The 19,073-nt window shown below is 34.3% G+C and overlaps 1 protein-coding gene across 1 annotated transcript; it reads left to right on the top strand.

The window, feature by feature from the left end:
- Positions 1-665: 665 nt before the first annotated feature.
- On the top strand, positions 666-13,284 carry LOC120265217. Its single transcript, XM_039273102.1, has 5 exons — positions 666-866; positions 2,264-2,439; positions 3,336-3,422; positions 3,520-3,678; positions 13,007-13,284. The coding sequence occupies exons 1-5, from the start codon at positions 743-745 to the stop codon at positions 13,100-13,102; spliced, it is 642 nt and encodes a 213-aa protein (XP_039129036.1). The 5' UTR covers positions 666-742; the 3' UTR covers positions 13,103-13,284.
- The last annotated feature ends 5,789 nt before the right edge of the window (positions 13,285-19,073 follow it).

The raw sequence follows: 19,073 nt of genomic DNA, 5'->3' as shown, positions 1-19,073 counted from the left end.
TATATAGCATAGGTTATATTAATATACACATTATATTATATTATATTTAAAGTATATGTATAATCTACTGCGAAAATTTTTTTAAAAAAATTTAAAATTTTTTAAAAAATTTCTCTTATTGCATTTAAAGTCTTTTATTTATATTAAATATGATATTAGTAATGAAAGGTGTTTAAATTCTATTTATTTGTTTGGATTAAATATTTCATTATATGTTTCAAATAAATTATAATTATAAAAAAAGTTATTTAACGGAAAAAGAAATATACAATAGTTCACAAAATATTTGCACTATAATTATTATAACAGTTCAAACATTAGGCTATATAGGTATTATATTAAATAGTTTAATCTTCGTGTCATTTTGAGTAAATATTAGGTCAATAATAAAAATTTTAAATTTATAATTATAAATTTTTTTAAATTATTTGATATATAATATATAATATAATATTGATTATTATTTGTTAATTGTAAAATAAATAATTTGAAGGAAAAAAGAAAAGCAAATTATTAATCGCAACCAATGTAAATATAACTCCGTCTAATCGGAGGGTGTGAAAGAATCCACGCAACGCAACTCATCGTATCTCAGCCGTCCAATTGATGAATAGATCATTATCCACAACTCAAGGCCGGCCTTCTCCCCTTATCATCACTCTCGCATGCTCGAGAGTAGTATTTCGCATACTTCGAGCTTTCATTATTCTTCTTCTTCTTCTTCTTCTTCCAAGCTGATACCATGGCGACGAGGGACTCAATTGGAGGACTCTGTTCATTGCCCCACTCCTTTATAGATATCTCCGAGCGGCCTTTTCTGGATGGCCGGCCTCTCAGGCTCCCATTCCTTCCCATTAGTAGCCGAGGTATTCAATTCCCCCCAAGTTCTTTTCTTTTGATTTGTCTGGTTGCTCATGTTTTGGAAGCTATGGAGAAAACTGCATGAATTAGAGATGATCAATTGGTGCTTACTGGATTGATTCGTTTACCTCACTGTTTTCAATCAGTATTTTAACTAAGATTTGCCGGTAATGTTTTTCAATCTGTATTTTAACTAAGATACGCATCATATGGCATATATTATATTATATTAATATAACATACATACAGGTATTAACCATATATGTTATACACTCGTATCTTATGCAATATATTAATTATATATTTAATAGTAATTGTTTGTATAATACACTTATGGTATGTATATATCAATATGCATATTAGTATAATTATGTAATATCTATTAATTAAATTAAGTGTTTAATAAATTAATTTAAAATAATTGATGATATACATATAAATTATAAGATTTGCTAGGGGTATATATATATATATATGCAAAAAAAACCAAAAATTGCCCAACCAATAGGAGTTGGGCAATCTTCCTCCAGGTAAGCGTTTGGAAATGGAGGATTTTATGGGATAAGATTAATAATAATAATAATAATAATAATAATAATAATAATAATAAAAATCCTCCTTTCCATTCTATGGTGGGAATTCTATTTTCCGCAACTCCAAAAAATGGTTGTTAATTTCGGTGTCTTCCCATCCCAAAGCCCTCTAATTCCACTTGTGCTTCCTACTGTCATTTCAGGTGAAACTGTATTTTTACTTTTTTGTGATTTTTGTTTAAGTTTCTAGAACTCTACTTGTTGGTTTCAAAGAGTCTGCCATTTGCCTTTTTCTTTGAGATCTTTTTGTTCTTTTTAATTTTCATTTATAATAAGTATTTGGCTAACTGGCGATTTCTGCTTCTATTTATTATCTTGCTTCTTGTGGACACGCTCTGCATCTTTTTGTAAAAATTCTCACTGCTTTTAGGAGTTCCGTCGATCAATTGTTTCTACTACTGATTTGTGAAGAAATTTTGCAATGATATGTTTGTGTTAAGAATTTAGGGTTTCGGCCATCACATGTAAAAAACAATTCTTTCTTATTTATTCTACTTTTGCTAAGTGGTACAGAATTAGATAATTTTTTTTTAACTATCCCTGGGATTAATAAGTTGCTTTTGATGTCAATCAAATGTTGGGTTTGTGATATTGAACAATTTTTATTAAAAGCTAGTTTTGCTCCATATATTGATAATCATCCCTATGATCAAGATTTGATTAATTGCACGAAGAGAAGCTATTATAGATTCTATATGTGACACTAACATCTTAAAAAATTAATTGCATATATTGGAAAATTTTATGGGCTGAAATGAAAATGAATCTTCTTAATGATGTGTTTGCCTTGATGTAAACATCATTTATAGGTATTACCATGTTTCAAATTGTACGTTCCAGCACAATTTATCATATCTCTAGAAAAGTCCCCTATAGTTCAAGAGTAAGCACAAGAAACAGGCTTAATAAATGTCTTCAATGCACTAGTTCATCATCATCAGGTAGCAGTCCAGAGGACTCTAATGCTACGTCAAATCAAGACAAGGTATAGCTACTAACGTTTTCCTCATGAGAACTACTTCAAATATTTGTGCATGTTTTTGTCAAATTTTTTGTATTCCTCTTGATTTAAGTTCCAAAATCGTCTGCATTTGTTCAAATTAGTTTGACATTTTCTTTATTAGAACATCCTCTCTTTATATGTTTATATGTTTTTATGGAGGACTATGGTGGCATTTATATTTATTAGCCTTGTATCAAAGGGAACTGGCCAATCTTCTAGTTGGCAACGTCAAGAAATTGTCAGTGCTCCAAAGTCTAGAGTTGCGTCAATGGCTATAACTATATTGTAACCTGCCATGGCCAAGCAGACAATCCTTTTAGCAAAACTTGAAGCATTGACTGTGTATTCTTGCTTTCATGTAGTGATAATGGAAAATTTTTTCCTTTAAGGGTACAACACACATGATATGTTAATTCGAAAATGAACTCATTAAAAGTTCACTTAATAGCATTGAACTCAATTCAGAGAATAAGGGAAAGTTTTTAGGGAGTGTGTTTTAGATGAATTCTTTGCCATAAATTAGTCAGGAGTATATTATTGTTTCTCTACCTTCATTGACATTTTGAAAAGATGACTCTGCAAATCTCCAATAATTAACCATGAAAGTTTTCTAGTTAATTCTTTGATAATATTTTTAATAATCTTCTTGTGATATGCACATTTGTCCAGGACTCAATGACAACATTATCTCTAATAAAGAATGAAGAATTCGACAAACACATTTTCGTATTCTGAAAATTCTTGTGAGCCTAAAAGTTCAATATTCATGCTAATTAAGGATAGAAATAGAAACTTTGTCTCTCTCAGTTCACTTGTTTTTCAAACTGTTTTGTCAATGCTGTAAAATAAAAATTCATAACTAGTGTTTATTTCCATAGGCACAATTTGGATACACCAGAAAAGATGTATTGCTAATTGGTCTTGGAGTGACAGCTCTAGGAATTGGCTTGAAAAGTGGATTAGAGGTAGTTTTTCATTAATATTGTATTTTTTGTGCTAAAGTCTGTTATGATTGTAGTATCTCTCTTTTTATGTACCTTTCCTTTTTCTTGTCCTTTTTAGTTTGTCGGGGTTGATCCATTGCAAGCAGGAAATGTTGTTCAGCTGGTTTTGGTCTTGGGACTCACGATTGGATGGATCTCTACATATATATTTAGAGTGTCAAACAAAGAAATGACATATGCTCAACAGTTAAGAGACTACGAGAAAAAAGTTATGGAGGTTAGTAGCTTGTGACCAATCTGGCCAAAATTATATAATAGATAGAATCAAACCATTTAATGTCTTATCAACGGGTTAAAGTGTCATCATCTTTTGTGACTTGGCTTACTTTATAATTATGTTGTTAAAATTAGTCATGCAAATCATTACTGTAGTGCTCTTTCAAGTAGTCTCATCACTTATTTAGCTATAGATAATTAAACATTTAAAGAAACTATTGCTTTAGTGGTGGATCTTCTTCAATAGCAGAGTACTCTTAAAATTGTAAGTTTGCTGACTCATAAAATTGATTATTTGGCCCTTTAAGTAAAAGGAAAAAATGTTTGTGTTGGTCCTCAAATTACGTCAATGTGATCAAGGTTCACAATGATTAACTTGTTTGATTTCTTTGATTGTATGATTGCTTCATGTTAATTAATGGAGATACTGAAGCTTAACCTTAATGACTTTAATTTCCAGGCAAGGCAATAGAATATGGGCTACTAATCTCCTAGATTCAGGGAATACCTTATGTTTGATTATTACATATAGAATGATAACCATAATTTTTGGTGGCCTTTATTGACTGATTAGATAGTGCCAAATTTAGCAGTTGTAGATTGAAGTTTGTGGAGTATTGATACTTTATCACATAATTTTTGCTTGTGTGAAGGCCGAACAAACAGGTCAGGAACATACAAATATATATGATATGGAGGAAAAAAATACCTAAACGTGTGGTATGATCATACCCATGGCCGTGCACTGCTACGAAACTCAATAAACCAAATTTGGCCACCCATTTATCTAATGGGGAGATTATAAACCAAATCTAGGTACCCATTTATTCAATGGGGGAGATTAAACCTCCAGAAATGAAGAAACTCACCTGCTAATCTAATGCTTTGATGGGGGTGAAGCTCTCTTAGCCATCGAAAGGAAATGAGCAACTCCCCCAAAGCTAGCAAAACTCATCTGGCCATCTAACGGGGGAGATTGAATTGATCCAGGTGGAAATACTAAGTCAGTTGGAAAGCTATGGAAAAACATTGTCAACTAGATAAAAAAGACTCACCAAAGAATTTTGCCAATATAATCTTGAAATCATATCTCCAAATGTCATCTTAACCCTTTAGAGGAAGCACTTAGGGGATAAGTCGCCTTTGCTTGCAAAAGTGGGAAGATGGAACAACAGATTTTTTTTTTTTTTGGCCTAGTAGAGCCTTGGTCATAGGTTAAAGGGAATTCTATGGAGTTAAATCATCCTAGTCTTACTTTACTAGGCTAAAAGGGATAGACTGCAACGGCTCACAAGTTCTCATTGCCTATGTTCCACTTAAGACCTAAAAGAACTTCTTAAGAACCAAATAGATCATGCATAGTTAAGGACCTAACAAGATTGATCAACATAATTCGTAGGAATCACTCAAAGGTCATCCACTTAAATGGTAGAAGATCTCTCAAAGCCAGATTGATCATTCTTTTACGAGTGTAAGAAGAGTCAATCTATTAGTATTGAAGAGACTTTGTTGACTATGTTTTGATGTATCAAAGAAGATATGCTTAAGGAACTTGATAGCCACCCATCAAACTGGTGGTGGTGGACTACAAGTGCATAGGTTGTCAAGTAATATAGTAATGAGAGGTTTGTCATATCCCATGAGGAATGAAAGTACTAGTACTAACTACTTCTCTATTATCTACCCTTACACTAATGAGAAAGGCTATCCCTAATTAAGAATTTAGACCAGAATACTAAAGAACAATGATGGAGAAATTAGAAAGGGGTTAATTAATCACAGGAAGGAGCTATTTGAGTAATGTATCCCTTAGAACTATGACTTGAAACACAAGATTTGACTAATGGTTTCTAAATGAGAGGTTTGAGCCATGGGTATCCTAAAACATGCCAATCCCTTTCTCAAGACAATTGACAATTAGTCCCCTACAAAGCCTCAATGGTGATCACTCTTGTCACTAAAGCTCTATATAACCACTTGGCGCTTTAGGGGTCCCAATTGTGCAATAACCCAAATTCCCAAAATTAGGCCAATCACTTTCTCAAACCTATTAGATTTTAATTCTATACAAGCCTCAGTGGTGATTTCTCTTGTCGACTAAGGCTCCTACGATTGCACTAAACTCAATGGAATTTAAAGGTAGGGTTAAGCTAATTGGGAGAGTCGTGAGGAAATGTTTTCTACCTCAAAGCTCACCATGAACTCCCTTTAATTTTGGTGGATATAACATTAATGGGTTTCTCAACTTTCGTAAATGTGATTAGCCGCACAATTAAACTCTCGTTTAAGAGATTGTATGGTATGAATAACACAAAGTTAAAACTCAAACAAAGTCTCAAATTAGAAATCAAAAGTCAAATCAACAAAACAATTAAGTTCTAAGGTTCACATAGCCTAAATACCAAAAGGGATTCAGCTCCTCATTGAAGAGCAATACAGAATCAAACAATAATAATCAAATGCAAATGAATCCCTACTAAAAAAACCCCCTAAATCCTCACTCTCTTTGGTTTGATGAAGCCTCTTTGATATCCTAATGACCCACTCCACAAGAATATGAATACATAGCCTCGGATGAAGCCATATGACTTCCTTGATGAGCTAAGTAGTGATAAATTTGATGAAAGTTAGATGGAAAAGACCCCTTCTTGGCTGTCTTTCTTCAAACCCTAGCCCCAACCTTGGTTTAAACTTGCTGAAAAGAACCTGAAAATATAACTATTGGCTATTTATAGGAGGTTGTCAAGATGCCACAGGTCCATGTGCTAGGTGGTGTGGGTGCCTATGCAGATACACATGGCCCGGTACATGGCCATATGGGCGGTGGTGTGGTTCTCTATCTTTGAAACTTAGAGAACTACTCTAGAAACTATACACGACTAGGTACATGGGTGTGTGGCTGCCCCTATACTGTTCTCGTGATTGAAAATCTTCTGTAATCCTCCAAAAGTGGCACACATGCTCATGTGAAAATGCTCGGGCCATGTGCGTGTGGCTATATGGCATGCAAAAGTCCTCCAAAATTGCTCATAACATCATCTTTTGACTTTTTTTGTTTCAAATATATTTCTTACACCTTGCTTACACAAAATAGCGAAATCTACAAAAAAATCAGTCTATATACATGAAGACACATGCTCGATTCATGCAAAATGATAATACAAAATATGTTCATTCATTCAAGCACTCATCAAGACTGCTTATCTTATCCCTTATTTAGGTTTAAAGAGATGAGAGCACTAGTACCTTGAAAGATAGTATGACCTCTAATCATATGTTAGTCTAAGAAAAAAGAGAACCCATGCATGGGTTTGAGAAGCAAAGGAATTGATCATCTTTACCTTTGTTGTGGTTTTAAAGAGATGGTCAAAGAAAGTCTCAGTGATTATCATGACCTTCTCCTCAAATAAGGTAAATGGATGATTTTCTAGAAGTTTGCTTTGTTTTATCCTCATTGCATATTCAAGAAGATTCGAGATACAGCGACCCCAAAGATTGCATGACTTCCACCCAAAAATGGGCCAAAAGGAAATGGGATAGATCATTTCCACCCATTACTATGGGTCTAGGAAACATGATGATTTATACCTTGGAGATTAACTTGTGTACATTTTGTAAAAAAAGGATAAAGTAGATGAGGTACAAGAAAATTGAAGAAAGATGTAATTGAGATGAAGGTTGTACATGGAGATTAATCATACCGCTATTAGCTTTAATGTTGTATCTACAGACTGAGTATTTCTCAGTTTGCTTTAAGGTTGTGCCAGCAGATACCAACTATATCTTGATTGGCCCAAGGGTTGACAACGAAAAAGATCACATCCATAGATCGATCATATTCAAATTATTTCCAAATTCAACAATAAAAATATATCATGCCCATGGGTTTATCATAACTAACCTAATCCCATGTCCACAACTTGATCAATTTGGAGTTTGGAAAAGGAAAACCAACTAAGATTGATGTGGAGTTCCAAAACAAAAAACCAATCCAAGTAGATTAATGACCTCATCTCTTCTAAGAGTTGGGTCTTGAGGTATGGGATGACAAAAGGGCCATTGCATTTACAATTGTGTTCAAAACATGAGTTATGTCATAGAGCTGATAGGCAATATAAATATTTCTATGATGACTCGAGATGGGAGAACAAATTCAATAAATAATTTAGCGAGAATTATAATGTTCATTGATGGGCTATCACTTCATATAGTTAAGTCTTCCTAAACAAAATGATTATGGAAGAAATAACTAGGAGAAAACAGCTCATAAAGCAAATAAAGGCAAAACATCTCATAACTATATAATAACAGTTGAAATAGTGAAAGGAATTTCTTCTTATTGATAAGTAAGCAAATTTTGATTTTCTTTCTTACAAAGCAGAGAGAAATTTTATTACTAAGGCAATTACAAAAGTAGAGACATGAAGTAAGCTTGCTATGGAGGAGATGTTTTGAATTGGGCTATTGAAGAGCTTGAGGTTTGTGCCTGATCTTCCATCATCTTCTCAAGTAATTGGAGAAGAGGAAAGGGTAAAGATATATATATATATATATATATATATATATATATATATATATATATATATAAACTGAACCTATATTGGCACGGGAAGTAGGGATGGCATTGGGATCGAGGGCGGGGTGGGGGCGAGGCCAACCTTCAAGCCTCGATGCACAATCCACCCACCCCCAGCCCCCACTCAAATAGTCACCCCGCCATGCCCCGCTCCACCCTCTTCTTTTTTCTTCATGCCTCGCCCCGTTTTTCTTTTTCATAAACAACCCCACCCCCGCCCCTCCCCCGCCTCGCTCATAATTATAAATAAGCAACTAAAACTCATAAAAACAATTATAAAATAGAATCTCTTATAAAACATATAATTATAAAAATAAGCTCATAAGAAATCTATTGAAACTTTAAAACTAATTTTCATATACCGCCTATATTATATAATATTTATAAATAAGTTAAAGTTATTAGTGGGGTGGGGTGGGGCGAGGCAAGGTAAAACCAAACCAGCCCCATCCCATCCCCCCTTCCTCACACAAAATCCCTCGCCCCACCAAGCCCGTGGCCCAACTTTCATAAAAAAAATTGGCTAGTTCGGGGCAGATCAGGTCGGAAATCGCGGGTTGGGATGAAAAGTGCCATCCCTACTAGTAAATGCAGCACATGGATGGAAGAGAGGAAGATTACGATTGATAACCTCTCTTGCCTCCTACGAGTATAATGGAAAATCTCCCTCAAATCGAATAGTTAGAATGATTGGACCTAGGTTGGAAGAGATGGCAAACCCAATCAAACTATAAGTGGATTTTCAATAGGTGAGTTATTGTAAAATTTAATCAAACATGCTATGAAAGAAACATTATATTTTACAGTCTATTCTACAGAATGAAAAGAGTTTAGGGGATAAAGGATTTGAATCCTAATGGCTTTAAATACTTAACGACACATATCAAGTAGTAAATGCATAAAAAACTCTTTCAGCAATATGAGAAGACACAAGCAAAAATGTTATCTGACAGAGTCCTTAATGGGTTAATTTGAATGCTTGATTATGTGATAGGTCAGATTAGAGTAATAAAATAGTTCTTTGGATCAGAATAATAAACTTTTCAAAGAGACATAGACTAGACCTAATTGAGCGGCTGATGAACTCCTATGCTAGAACGGAGAAAGGCTTATGTGTTGAATAGTGGTTAGTGAAACACAAAAGGTGTGAAGGTTATTTTGAGGAAAGATCAGTTTTGGAATGTTAAAAGAAATATCAAAACTGAAAGCAGGACAAAAGACTATCTCATTTAAGACAAAAATTGGTAAGTCACACCAACATGTATAAGAGAATCATTGGCGTGGCTGACAGATTGCAAGTTTTGAGGTTGAAGGATAAAGGTAGGGTTTCTCTAGAAGGATTACAAGTCTAGGGGATGTGTAGTAAGGTAGATGTAAAGTCCATTTAAGGTGTCAAGATCTTTATGTGCCAACATGATCCCTTAATAGATCTTAAATCCTGCATTAACTCTTGTAACAGCATGATGAGTAACCTTGGTAGTATAGTCATTAGAGTTCTTAAACTCCTCAATCTTCTTAGTTGTTTCAACTTGGAGTTCTACATGAAAATAAAGGAACTTTTATACCCATCTACTACATTCATCTTAAGAATTGGAAGTGTCATTTATATACATAAAGAATTTGAAATTTGACAATAATATATCCGCTGCTTTCCTTAGCAGCCCTTTTCTTCTCAACTTTCTTATTAGATTTTAGGAACTTAGCATACCTCTAGGCACTAAGTAGCAAGCAACAAGCAGGAGGATGGATTTAGACGTCAACTCGAATTTAACAGTCTTCACTTTACTCCCTAACATCTCAGCTTTGTTTTGTTGAGCACGAGATTTGGCTTCCAACTTATATAACCTTGCTTCAGATTATTTCAGCTCTAGCTTTAAGTTTAGTGGACCTTGGGTTTGATTGAAGAGATCTGCTTTAAGCTTTGTTAATCAAGCTTAAGATAGATAGCTTAGTCAAGGTATCCTTCAGAAGTTCTGCAGGAGCCTTTTGTAATACTTTTTGCCAAAGAAACTTAGTAAATGTTCTTTGGATACCAGCCTAGAAGAAAAAAGGAAGAAATCTTAGGTTTGATCAAGTTCATGAAGGTAGAAGAGAGTTAAGAAGAAAAAAATTTTCATTTCCACAACTAGAATACGAGTTGTAGCAGAGTCCTCCTAGGATAACTTTGTTCATAATGACGAGTGAGGTCCAAAATAATGGAAAATGGCTTGGCTTTTCAATTGTTTTTAAGCTAGAAGTCACCCTCATAACTTTTCTTCTTATTAGCAGTAGAGATATTAATTGGGATGATCTTCTAGACTCCTAAAGGAAGAAGACTCCCACGGAAGCATGTAACACGAAGATTGGAAGGTCTTTCTATGCATAAGAATACCTACATGTGGGGGCAATATATGGTTCAATAAGAATCAGTGAAGAAGTTGTCATGGCTAGAGCAGTATTAAGAGCCACGGGAATGTTGGCTCCATTATTGGAATCCTAAAATGGAATATTTATGGCACTTTTGATGGAATAAGTCATTGGAAGATGTTAACTTTTCCATTCCAACAACATCAAAAAGGTCTGGTGGATGATACCTTCTTTCTATTCCTTAGGGATGAAATCCCCCCAAAAGAGTGCTAGGCTCGTTAGGAGGTTAATAGAATAGGAAATCTAGAATCCTTTAGTCGATATTTCATCCCATGCAATATCAACTTATAATCTATTTCATCCCATGCAATATCAACTTATAATCTATAGTCTGTTGACAAGAAAAACATTATAAAGGGTTAGATAATAAAATAGAGCAGTAGTTTCATAAGGGGAAGAAAATGTCTTACCAACCTAGGGAAAAAGCCAGTAGAGTAGGGTTTTAACAAAGATTAGAGAGACTAAAGGAATAGGATCGTAAGCATGGAGGAGTTTGTGCTATTCTTTCTTAGCAGGAGACATCTTATCAAAAGTTGTAACAAAATTAAGGAAACCTCAAAAGGTCAAGGTCGTATGCGCAGATTCACAAGATGTAAAGGAAAATTCAGACTTCCACTTGTGAATAGAAGATGGAAGATCAATTAAAAAGGTACAATAAGGTTTGGAACATAAATAATATTAAAGCAAAGAAAATTCTAAACCAAAAAAGGATAAGGTTAGTACTGACCAAAACAAATCAAATGAAAAATACCATCAAGGGTTCTCCACGAATTAAGGACTAGTTTAGGAAGTGTTAAGGTTATTGAAATAGGGAACTTCACAAATAAATGGGTCACTTAGGAGCCAGAATTTAGAGTGGAAGGACTCCAAGTAATTAGCCAACTCCCCTGGATGAGGAGAATTAGCATGATCATGGGTGATAGGAAATCTAAGATGGAAAAAGAGGTAGATGTCAAAGTTATGGGTCACTTGAATTATCTTATGACAAAATAGTGAACAAGTGATTGACCCAAAATTTGAGACACTAGGAAGAGATTCTTAGAAATTGTAGTCTTCTTGAATAAAGCATTTGTCACTCTTATAGTCCCCATAGGGCCACTTTAGTACTTTAGAAAATGTGAAGATAGGAACAATGGCTTGAGAAAAACCACCAATTTCTGTGGAAGAAGCACATTCAAATGAAGAGATGGAAGGGATGACATAACTAAGGGGTTGGCAAGATTACCTTTTAGGGTGGATGACAAAGAAGTGGCTTGGGAAGGCTGATCACTTTTGTTTGACAAAAAAAAGCCATTACAAGATGAGTGATGAGATAACAGTTGAAACTAATGTGATTAGATGGAAAGAAAGGAAAAAATCGAAACCTCGTAGATCATTAAATGCTAGATTGATGACACTATGACAACCAATGTTGGGTAATGCATAATGACACATCAAACAGCATGGACTCTAACAAGATCAAACCTCAATAAAGCACACCTCTAAAGAGATGGAATCTTAATTTGAAATTGCCATTGAACATAAATACCAAAAAACACACTTTCCATTTACTAGAGATATATAAAGGAAACTTTTGGAGGTTATAAAATGGTCAGATAGGGACCACAAATCCAACCAACACCTTCCCTCAATTTGTCATTCTCCACAAAGTTGTACTAGTATGCGCAGTTTGCTAACACTAAAAAAAAAAAGCCCTATTTTTTGCAGATCAAATGTGTGGTGACTCTTCCTCCTCAACAACAATAGGTTGCAAATGCTATGAAACATGGCCTTGATTGGCCAAGTCATACCCAACTTGAATGTGATTTTGACTTGTAATTGATTGAAGCAACCATCTACTATATGATATATAAAAGGTAGTTTGATAAGTAGCCGTAAGAACAATATTTGAGTATGAAGAATCTTCACCTATTAGTCTAAAGAATATAGCATCATTGAATGGGAATTAAATCTATGAGCACCTAGTGATGAATATATATACTTATATTCTAGTTAAGGCATTATCCCTCAACTTTTTTTATTTTCGCCCTTTTGTCTATATCTTTTGAATCTTGATTTTATGTTTCTAGTACTTTCTTTTCCTTCATAATTCATTTTGGGATTATGTACACTTTCAATAGGTTTGCACAAATTATACTTGATGTATCATACATGAGAAACTCTTACAAAGGAAATATTTAGTGTTTTATTTTTTAGTTATTATAAAGAATATTTCACATTATTGAGGTGGTTCATTGGTTAAGTGAGTGGTAATCATCTCAATTAGATGAAATTAGCATTTAATGTTTAAAGTTTTGTTTTTGAAGAACATGATTGAGTAGAATTGTGGTTCATTTATTTCTTTCAGAAACGGTTGGAGGGCCTCACAGAAGCTGAGCTTGAAGCATTGCTTGAGCAAGTAGAGGAGGAAAAGAGACGCCTTACCAACAATGAACAACTATAATTCATGTCTTGGAATAGAAGAGTTTATTGAACATGTCAACAAATCAAATGAAGTGAGTAATAGTGAGTGTTTTTACAAAATCGATACTTCTCTTTCCAGTTGCATACCCATCATCTGTAATTTTTAACGTAGCATGAATTTTATATTGAATATTAGCTTTGTTACTCGGGTCTTTTATTCTAGTAGCTTATGATGGTTGTGATTTGGGGAAGGATTTGTTGCTCTGGTGAGACACACCATTTTCGGACACGGCGGATGCTAGAACATAAATATAACAAAACCGAATTGAACCATTAAAACATAAGAGATGCCTGTTATTTATATTCAAAAATGAATTTAAAAAATCATATTTTTTCTGGTTTAATGTTTACAAAAATAATTGAAAATTCTATTAAGTGTTTATGCACACATGTAACGTAAGCACCTCATTTAACGTTGCTAACGTTACATGTGTGCATAAATGTGTAATTGTGAAAATTATTGTGAATTGTGAAATAATGAAATTATTAAACAACTTCCTAGTAATTGTGAAATCAAGTTGTGAATTGTGAAATTATTAAACAACTACAAACACATGTAACGTTAGCACCTCATTTACAAGGGGTTTATGCACACATGTTCCACAAAAATGTGTAATTGCAAATATATTTTTTTGTGTAGCCCTACAAATTCCTAGTAATTATGCATAAGCTCACCTAAAACATTTTATACAAAATGAATTATGGTGCAAAGAAAAGCTAGACATCCACATCACATAATTTTTTAATAGAATTTTTAAAATAATTAACTGTACAAAATATATAACCCAAAAAAATATTTCATCGAGATATATAAATAAATATAATTTATATACAACTGTCTTTTCTTTTAAGAGTTGTGAGTGAGTAAATTGTAAGTTATCAATCAACTAATTACAACAATCAAGAGAAGATAAACAAACATTTGGTAACAAAGTTTGGTACCATATGCCGCCATCTATAGGGTTAAGCCTAGAGAATCAATGGATTAGAAGACGCGAAAACAAAAGTACAATAGTTGAACAAACGCCTTTACCAAAGGACAACGGTGAACGAATATCCCAGTCTTAAAAGGTCGCCTAAACCAACCTCCTATTGACTTGACTTTCCTTCAACATGACAGTCCTTCACTACGATCCTACCACGAACACCTCGGATAAAAAGCTCTCTTTCATAGGATTGACTAATGCTCACACACCTACCTCCGCAGGCCTTTCTCTTGTATCCTAAATACTTAAGCCATGACTTATATAATCCTTTACGTGTATCGACTCTTAAGATCTTCCTCGCTTGCCATGATTCTTTGTATTTTTCAAACTTGATACCTGCTAATTCTAGTAGTACAACTCATCTTAAACCTAAGTTACAACTTGGCCCACCTATTGACATTAGTTGAATTACAACCCTAATCCTAAATGGCCTTAGGACACCTCAAACCCTCATGGTTAAGTCTAAGTTGAACATAGCTAAATCCTCCCAATCTTGGCCAAATCAACAATCAGTTGAACTCCTACGGCTATCAATAGGAACCCCACTAGGATCTTCATGCACACCCAAACTTGATTCTTTTCACTCATACCTAACTTGGCTTCAATTACCTTCACTCAATCTTCATCACATTCCAAAGATAACTGCATGAAATCTTCAATCAATTGAATGTGGTCTTTATTTAATTCTCAACAGGCTCAATTAGTCGTTTATTAATCTTCGTCTTCAAGTAATTTGAGATGTGCCCAATTTAGCCTCTTGCAAAGCTAAAACCATAAATATTTCAATAAGCTATAATCTGTCTCATAATCTTCAATGAAGCACCACCTGGCCACATATATTTTTCAAATCAAGAGTATATTTAATCAAATCTTTTCTTCAAATTAATTTGCCACATGTCAATTAGAACTCCTTTAAAATCGCATCTAGCATGATTTGGGTTTTCATAGAGTTCAACCTAGTCACCTATCAATTATGGCCTTCACCAAATATAGCTTCTTTACTTAAGTTTCAGATGCCATAAATAGGTCCCAACTAGCTACTAGTTTTGCTTGGTTTAAAATGCAATTAGTCTTCATAAAATGTCTCTTACCCAAAATTGCTTCTCAAATGAATCACCTCACCATAGATTTGAGCTTGATACATCTCTTCACTAGATCCAACCAAATCTCCAATCTATGCTCAATCAACTAAGTGAACTTCAGTTACCAAGATAAGAGTTTCATCACTCACCACTATTTTAATATGCTTAAAAAATCATTTGTTAAATAATGCCAACTTAGTACAATTGCAATAAGACCATGATTGTAATTTTGTACTAACAACATCTATTGCCAACTTTTATCATTTAACTTAGTCAATATATATGGTTTATCTACCTTTTCTTCAAGGAAAAATATTATCAACAAATAAATCATTCTAGATTTAATTGCCATATAGAGATTGAAGAAAATAAAGCCATTATCTTTCAATGAATTTATATTTATGCATAAAATTTTTCAAACATAGAATGAATGCAAAAGTTGCTATTGCATTTTCACTCCTAGTTAAGTATGCACTGTCAAAGGACTTCTCACAAGCTACTGTTATAAGTGCATGACTGTATATTTTTTTTTTAATCAAATTCCTTGGTTTGTTTCTTGTCCTTTGGATTAAAATTGCAAATTTTGGTACTTAATTCATTCATTCATCATAATTAGGTGTTAATTCGTATCAAGAAGACCATAAAAGTCATTTCAGGCCAATTCGAGTGCAAATCAGGAAAATTGAAAAATGAAAGTCATCGCAGCAATGCACACTGTAGTAGCACTATAGCAACTAGGCATGATTTTGTACAACCCATATAGTAGGCTTCATGGAGTGGGTTAAAAGGTGTATGGAAACATGTGCTCTCGTACAGGATGCAACACGCATCATCAGGTTTCCTAAAGCTGGTTTTCCACACCCTGTGCAGGTCTATGCATCTATATGTATAGCACATAATGATGATTTAAATTGACCTTTTTAGGGTTTGAGAAGGAAAATCTTTTGAGGCCATAGCTACATTTTGGGTGGTTTAAGGGGTCGTGTCATTGAGAGCTCACAACATTTATTCTCCATTATATACCAAGGAGGAGTTTAAGCAATGAATTTATTGTTTTAATCATGTTTACTTTATTGAATTTTTATTCATGTCAAACTAAACTCCCAAGAACACCTGACATTAGTGAACCTTGAAATGAAGATGTAAATTTGAATGCTTGATTTGGTTGAATGCAATCACTGGTTTGAGATTCAATCTACGATGCTTGTATGTCTTGAGTCACATATGAAAAACTCCATAATTCTTGTTTGAATTGTTCTTGGTGAATGAGAATTCCCTTGTGCTTCATCATTTATAAATCTAAAGACATTACTTAATGTTGATACACCAAGAGACTAGGTATTGGCAGCCCTCTAGTTTAGGTTAGATCCTAAGATAGAAACTCATATAGTGTAATGTGGTTATAGGAGAAGTCAGTTGGAAAGGAATTTCAATCAACCATCATATGGGAATAAGGTTAATCGCTAAGAGATTGGGATTAGTTTACCTTTGAGATAGCATGGTCTAAATTACCTTTACATTCCAACGTCATCTCTTTAGTCACATTAGTCCCAAAGGGATCCATATCAGAGCCTCCATCATCCATTATGCTTTCCCTTAGAGACCTCGAGTTGAGCTTTAAGCTTCTAGTTTTCTTTTTCTTTGTTAGTTTAGACTCAATACATTTTCGAGACATTTAGGTTAAATAATAGATGAAGAGTAAGTAATAGTACTTCTCCGAGGAATATGATGCTTGTGCATTTGCACAAAATATTACTTAAAGATCCGTGCACTTGCCGCAATTAACCAACAAATGTATATTCTTTTATTTCACTAACCTTTCACCTCAATAATAGATATACAAAAAAAAGGACTCATTAGGGTTTTTTAAATTTTTTTTATCTTTTTTTTTCTTTTCATTCTTTTTTTCTTCCTTTTTTCTCTTACTTATTTTTTAACATAAATATGAGTGGTTGCTTTCACACATTCTTTGCGGTAGCTTTTACCTTAGAAGGGCATATAAAATATTTGACTTCTAAAAATAGATTCATGATAAATGCTTTTTTATACATATTTTTGGCACATCATTTTATGTATATTGAAAATGATCTATCAGATATTTTCACTCATATAATGTATTTTGTGTTATTTTGTGCAATCAAGATGTGTGAAGGTGATTTGAGAAGAAATGAAGCAAAGAAAGAGTTGTGGAGCATTTTTGAAGCTTTTCTGTAAGCCATAGAGGCAAAAACATGATCCTGAGATATTTATATGGGCATGTTTGTTGACTTCTAGGAGTCTCAAAGCCATGTTCACATGCCAGAAAGGCGTAGGGGCAATCACATGCACTTTGATGGTCGTGGTGCATGTCATTAGAAAATGAGCAGACCACTCCCTGGTTGCAAGTGCACGGGTCATCAAGTAATATTAATCCTTTCATGCAAGTATGAGAGGGTTGTATTCCCTATGGTCCTAGAGCTACTATTACTTCTCTTTGACTATACTTTCTAACCTAACAAACAGTTGTAATTGTTGTATTGCAAAGTAAAAAAACATAAAGAAATGAGCTAAAACATACCAAGCTAAAAACTAAAGATAATAAATACCAACAAGAGAAAAGGACTCGGGCACTGATTCCCTTTGGGAGAAGAACAAGCATGGTTGAATTTGGGATATTAAAATGTGATGTTGGCTTAGACTTTGGTCCACTAGACTCTAAATTTGACTACCTCTTAACTTGCGTTGTGTATCCCTAATCCTATACGGTTTCTCTATCCAGAAGATATCCATACAATGTCATTAGATGCAAGAAGCCTTGGCTAGGGAAGCCTCAATGCTCTCTAGCCTAGAGCTAAACCCTAATCCATTGAATCCCTCTTCAATCCATGTGTGGCCTAATACATGCAAGCATCTTGCTCTACAAGAATCTTTCAAAAATTAAAACCTATGAAATCCATCCATTGTAGGTTGAACATGAAAAAAATAGATTGAAAACAAAGTAAAGCATGCCAATAATTAATTAACAATTAAAGCATCATTCAAACAAGTTTTCTCCCAAGATTCACCAGAGCCTGGTGGTCTTAAGACATTAGTTTGGCATCAAATGAGGAGAAAGCAAGAGATATAAATCAACAATTTAAAGGTTAATTGCAAACTCCCTATACAGTTGACTGCTGGTGGTGATGAGACCTCATTGGATCCGCATCGTTGAGTTCTTTGATGTATACCTCGAGTTCCACCTTTTTTTCCCCTATTCTCAATTGAATCAACCTTCTCCAAAGATATTATGCCTTAGAAGTACTTAGAGATGCATGACGGCCAAACTCACTTCCAAAACCCTAAACCATCTTATATAGTTGCCTTGGTGTGTGGGCAGGCATGTGGTCACATGGGGGTTGTATAGGTGTTGAAATCTCTATTTTCAAAAAATCCAAGTTAGGTTAGCCATAGTTACATGCAGGAGCAATGCGCCGGCATGGAAGTCGCACAGCTATCTGTCGTGCACACACAAGCTCCATGAGTCATGCGTGACCCTCTTGGGTAGCCATTTTTCCTGCAAAGACGTGCACGTATTCGTTTTTTTCCTTACTTTGTGTGGGGGACTCTTATATGGTATGTTTGAGCTTCAACCAAGATAAAAAATACTCTCAAAACACTCTCAAATTATAGTACTAAGGACTTTTCCTTGGTTTTGTTCCTTACTTTGTGTGTGCTTAGTAGGGTTTTGTTTGGTCTGAGAGTTTTCGGGTTGTAGAATAGTCTTTGTAATCGAATTCTAACACATCCTGTGCGAATCTGCATAGCCTGCGCCATCTCCAGTCTTGAAATCTTTTGATGGGCAGGAATCCGCATAGCCTATACAAAATGGTACATCATGTGTGATCCCAACCTTACACCTTTTGTT

Source organism: Dioscorea cayenensis, chromosome 1 (assembly GCF_009730915.1).
Source record: "Dioscorea cayenensis subsp. rotundata cultivar TDr96_F1 chromosome 1, TDr96_F1_v2_PseudoChromosome.rev07_lg8_w22 25.fasta, whole genome shotgun sequence".
Taxonomy (NCBI): Eukaryota; Viridiplantae; Streptophyta; class Magnoliopsida; order Dioscoreales; family Dioscoreaceae; genus Dioscorea; species Dioscorea cayenensis.
The sequence above is the reverse complement of the archived record's forward strand: the minus strand, read 5'-3'. Positions and strand labels throughout refer to the sequence as shown.

Coding starts and splice junctions, on each gene's coding strand:
- LOC120265217 (XM_039273102.1), top strand. CDS start 743: ATGGCGACGAGGGACTCAATTGGAGGACTCTGTTCATTGCCCCACTCC. Junction 2,440..3,335: donor CTACGTCAAATCAAGACAAG/GTATAGCTACTA, acceptor TTATTTCCATAG/GCACAATTTGGATACACCAG. Junction 3,423..3,519: donor GCTTGAAAAGTGGATTAGAG/GTAGTTTTTCAT, acceptor TGTCCTTTTTAG/TTTGTCGGGGTTGATCCATT.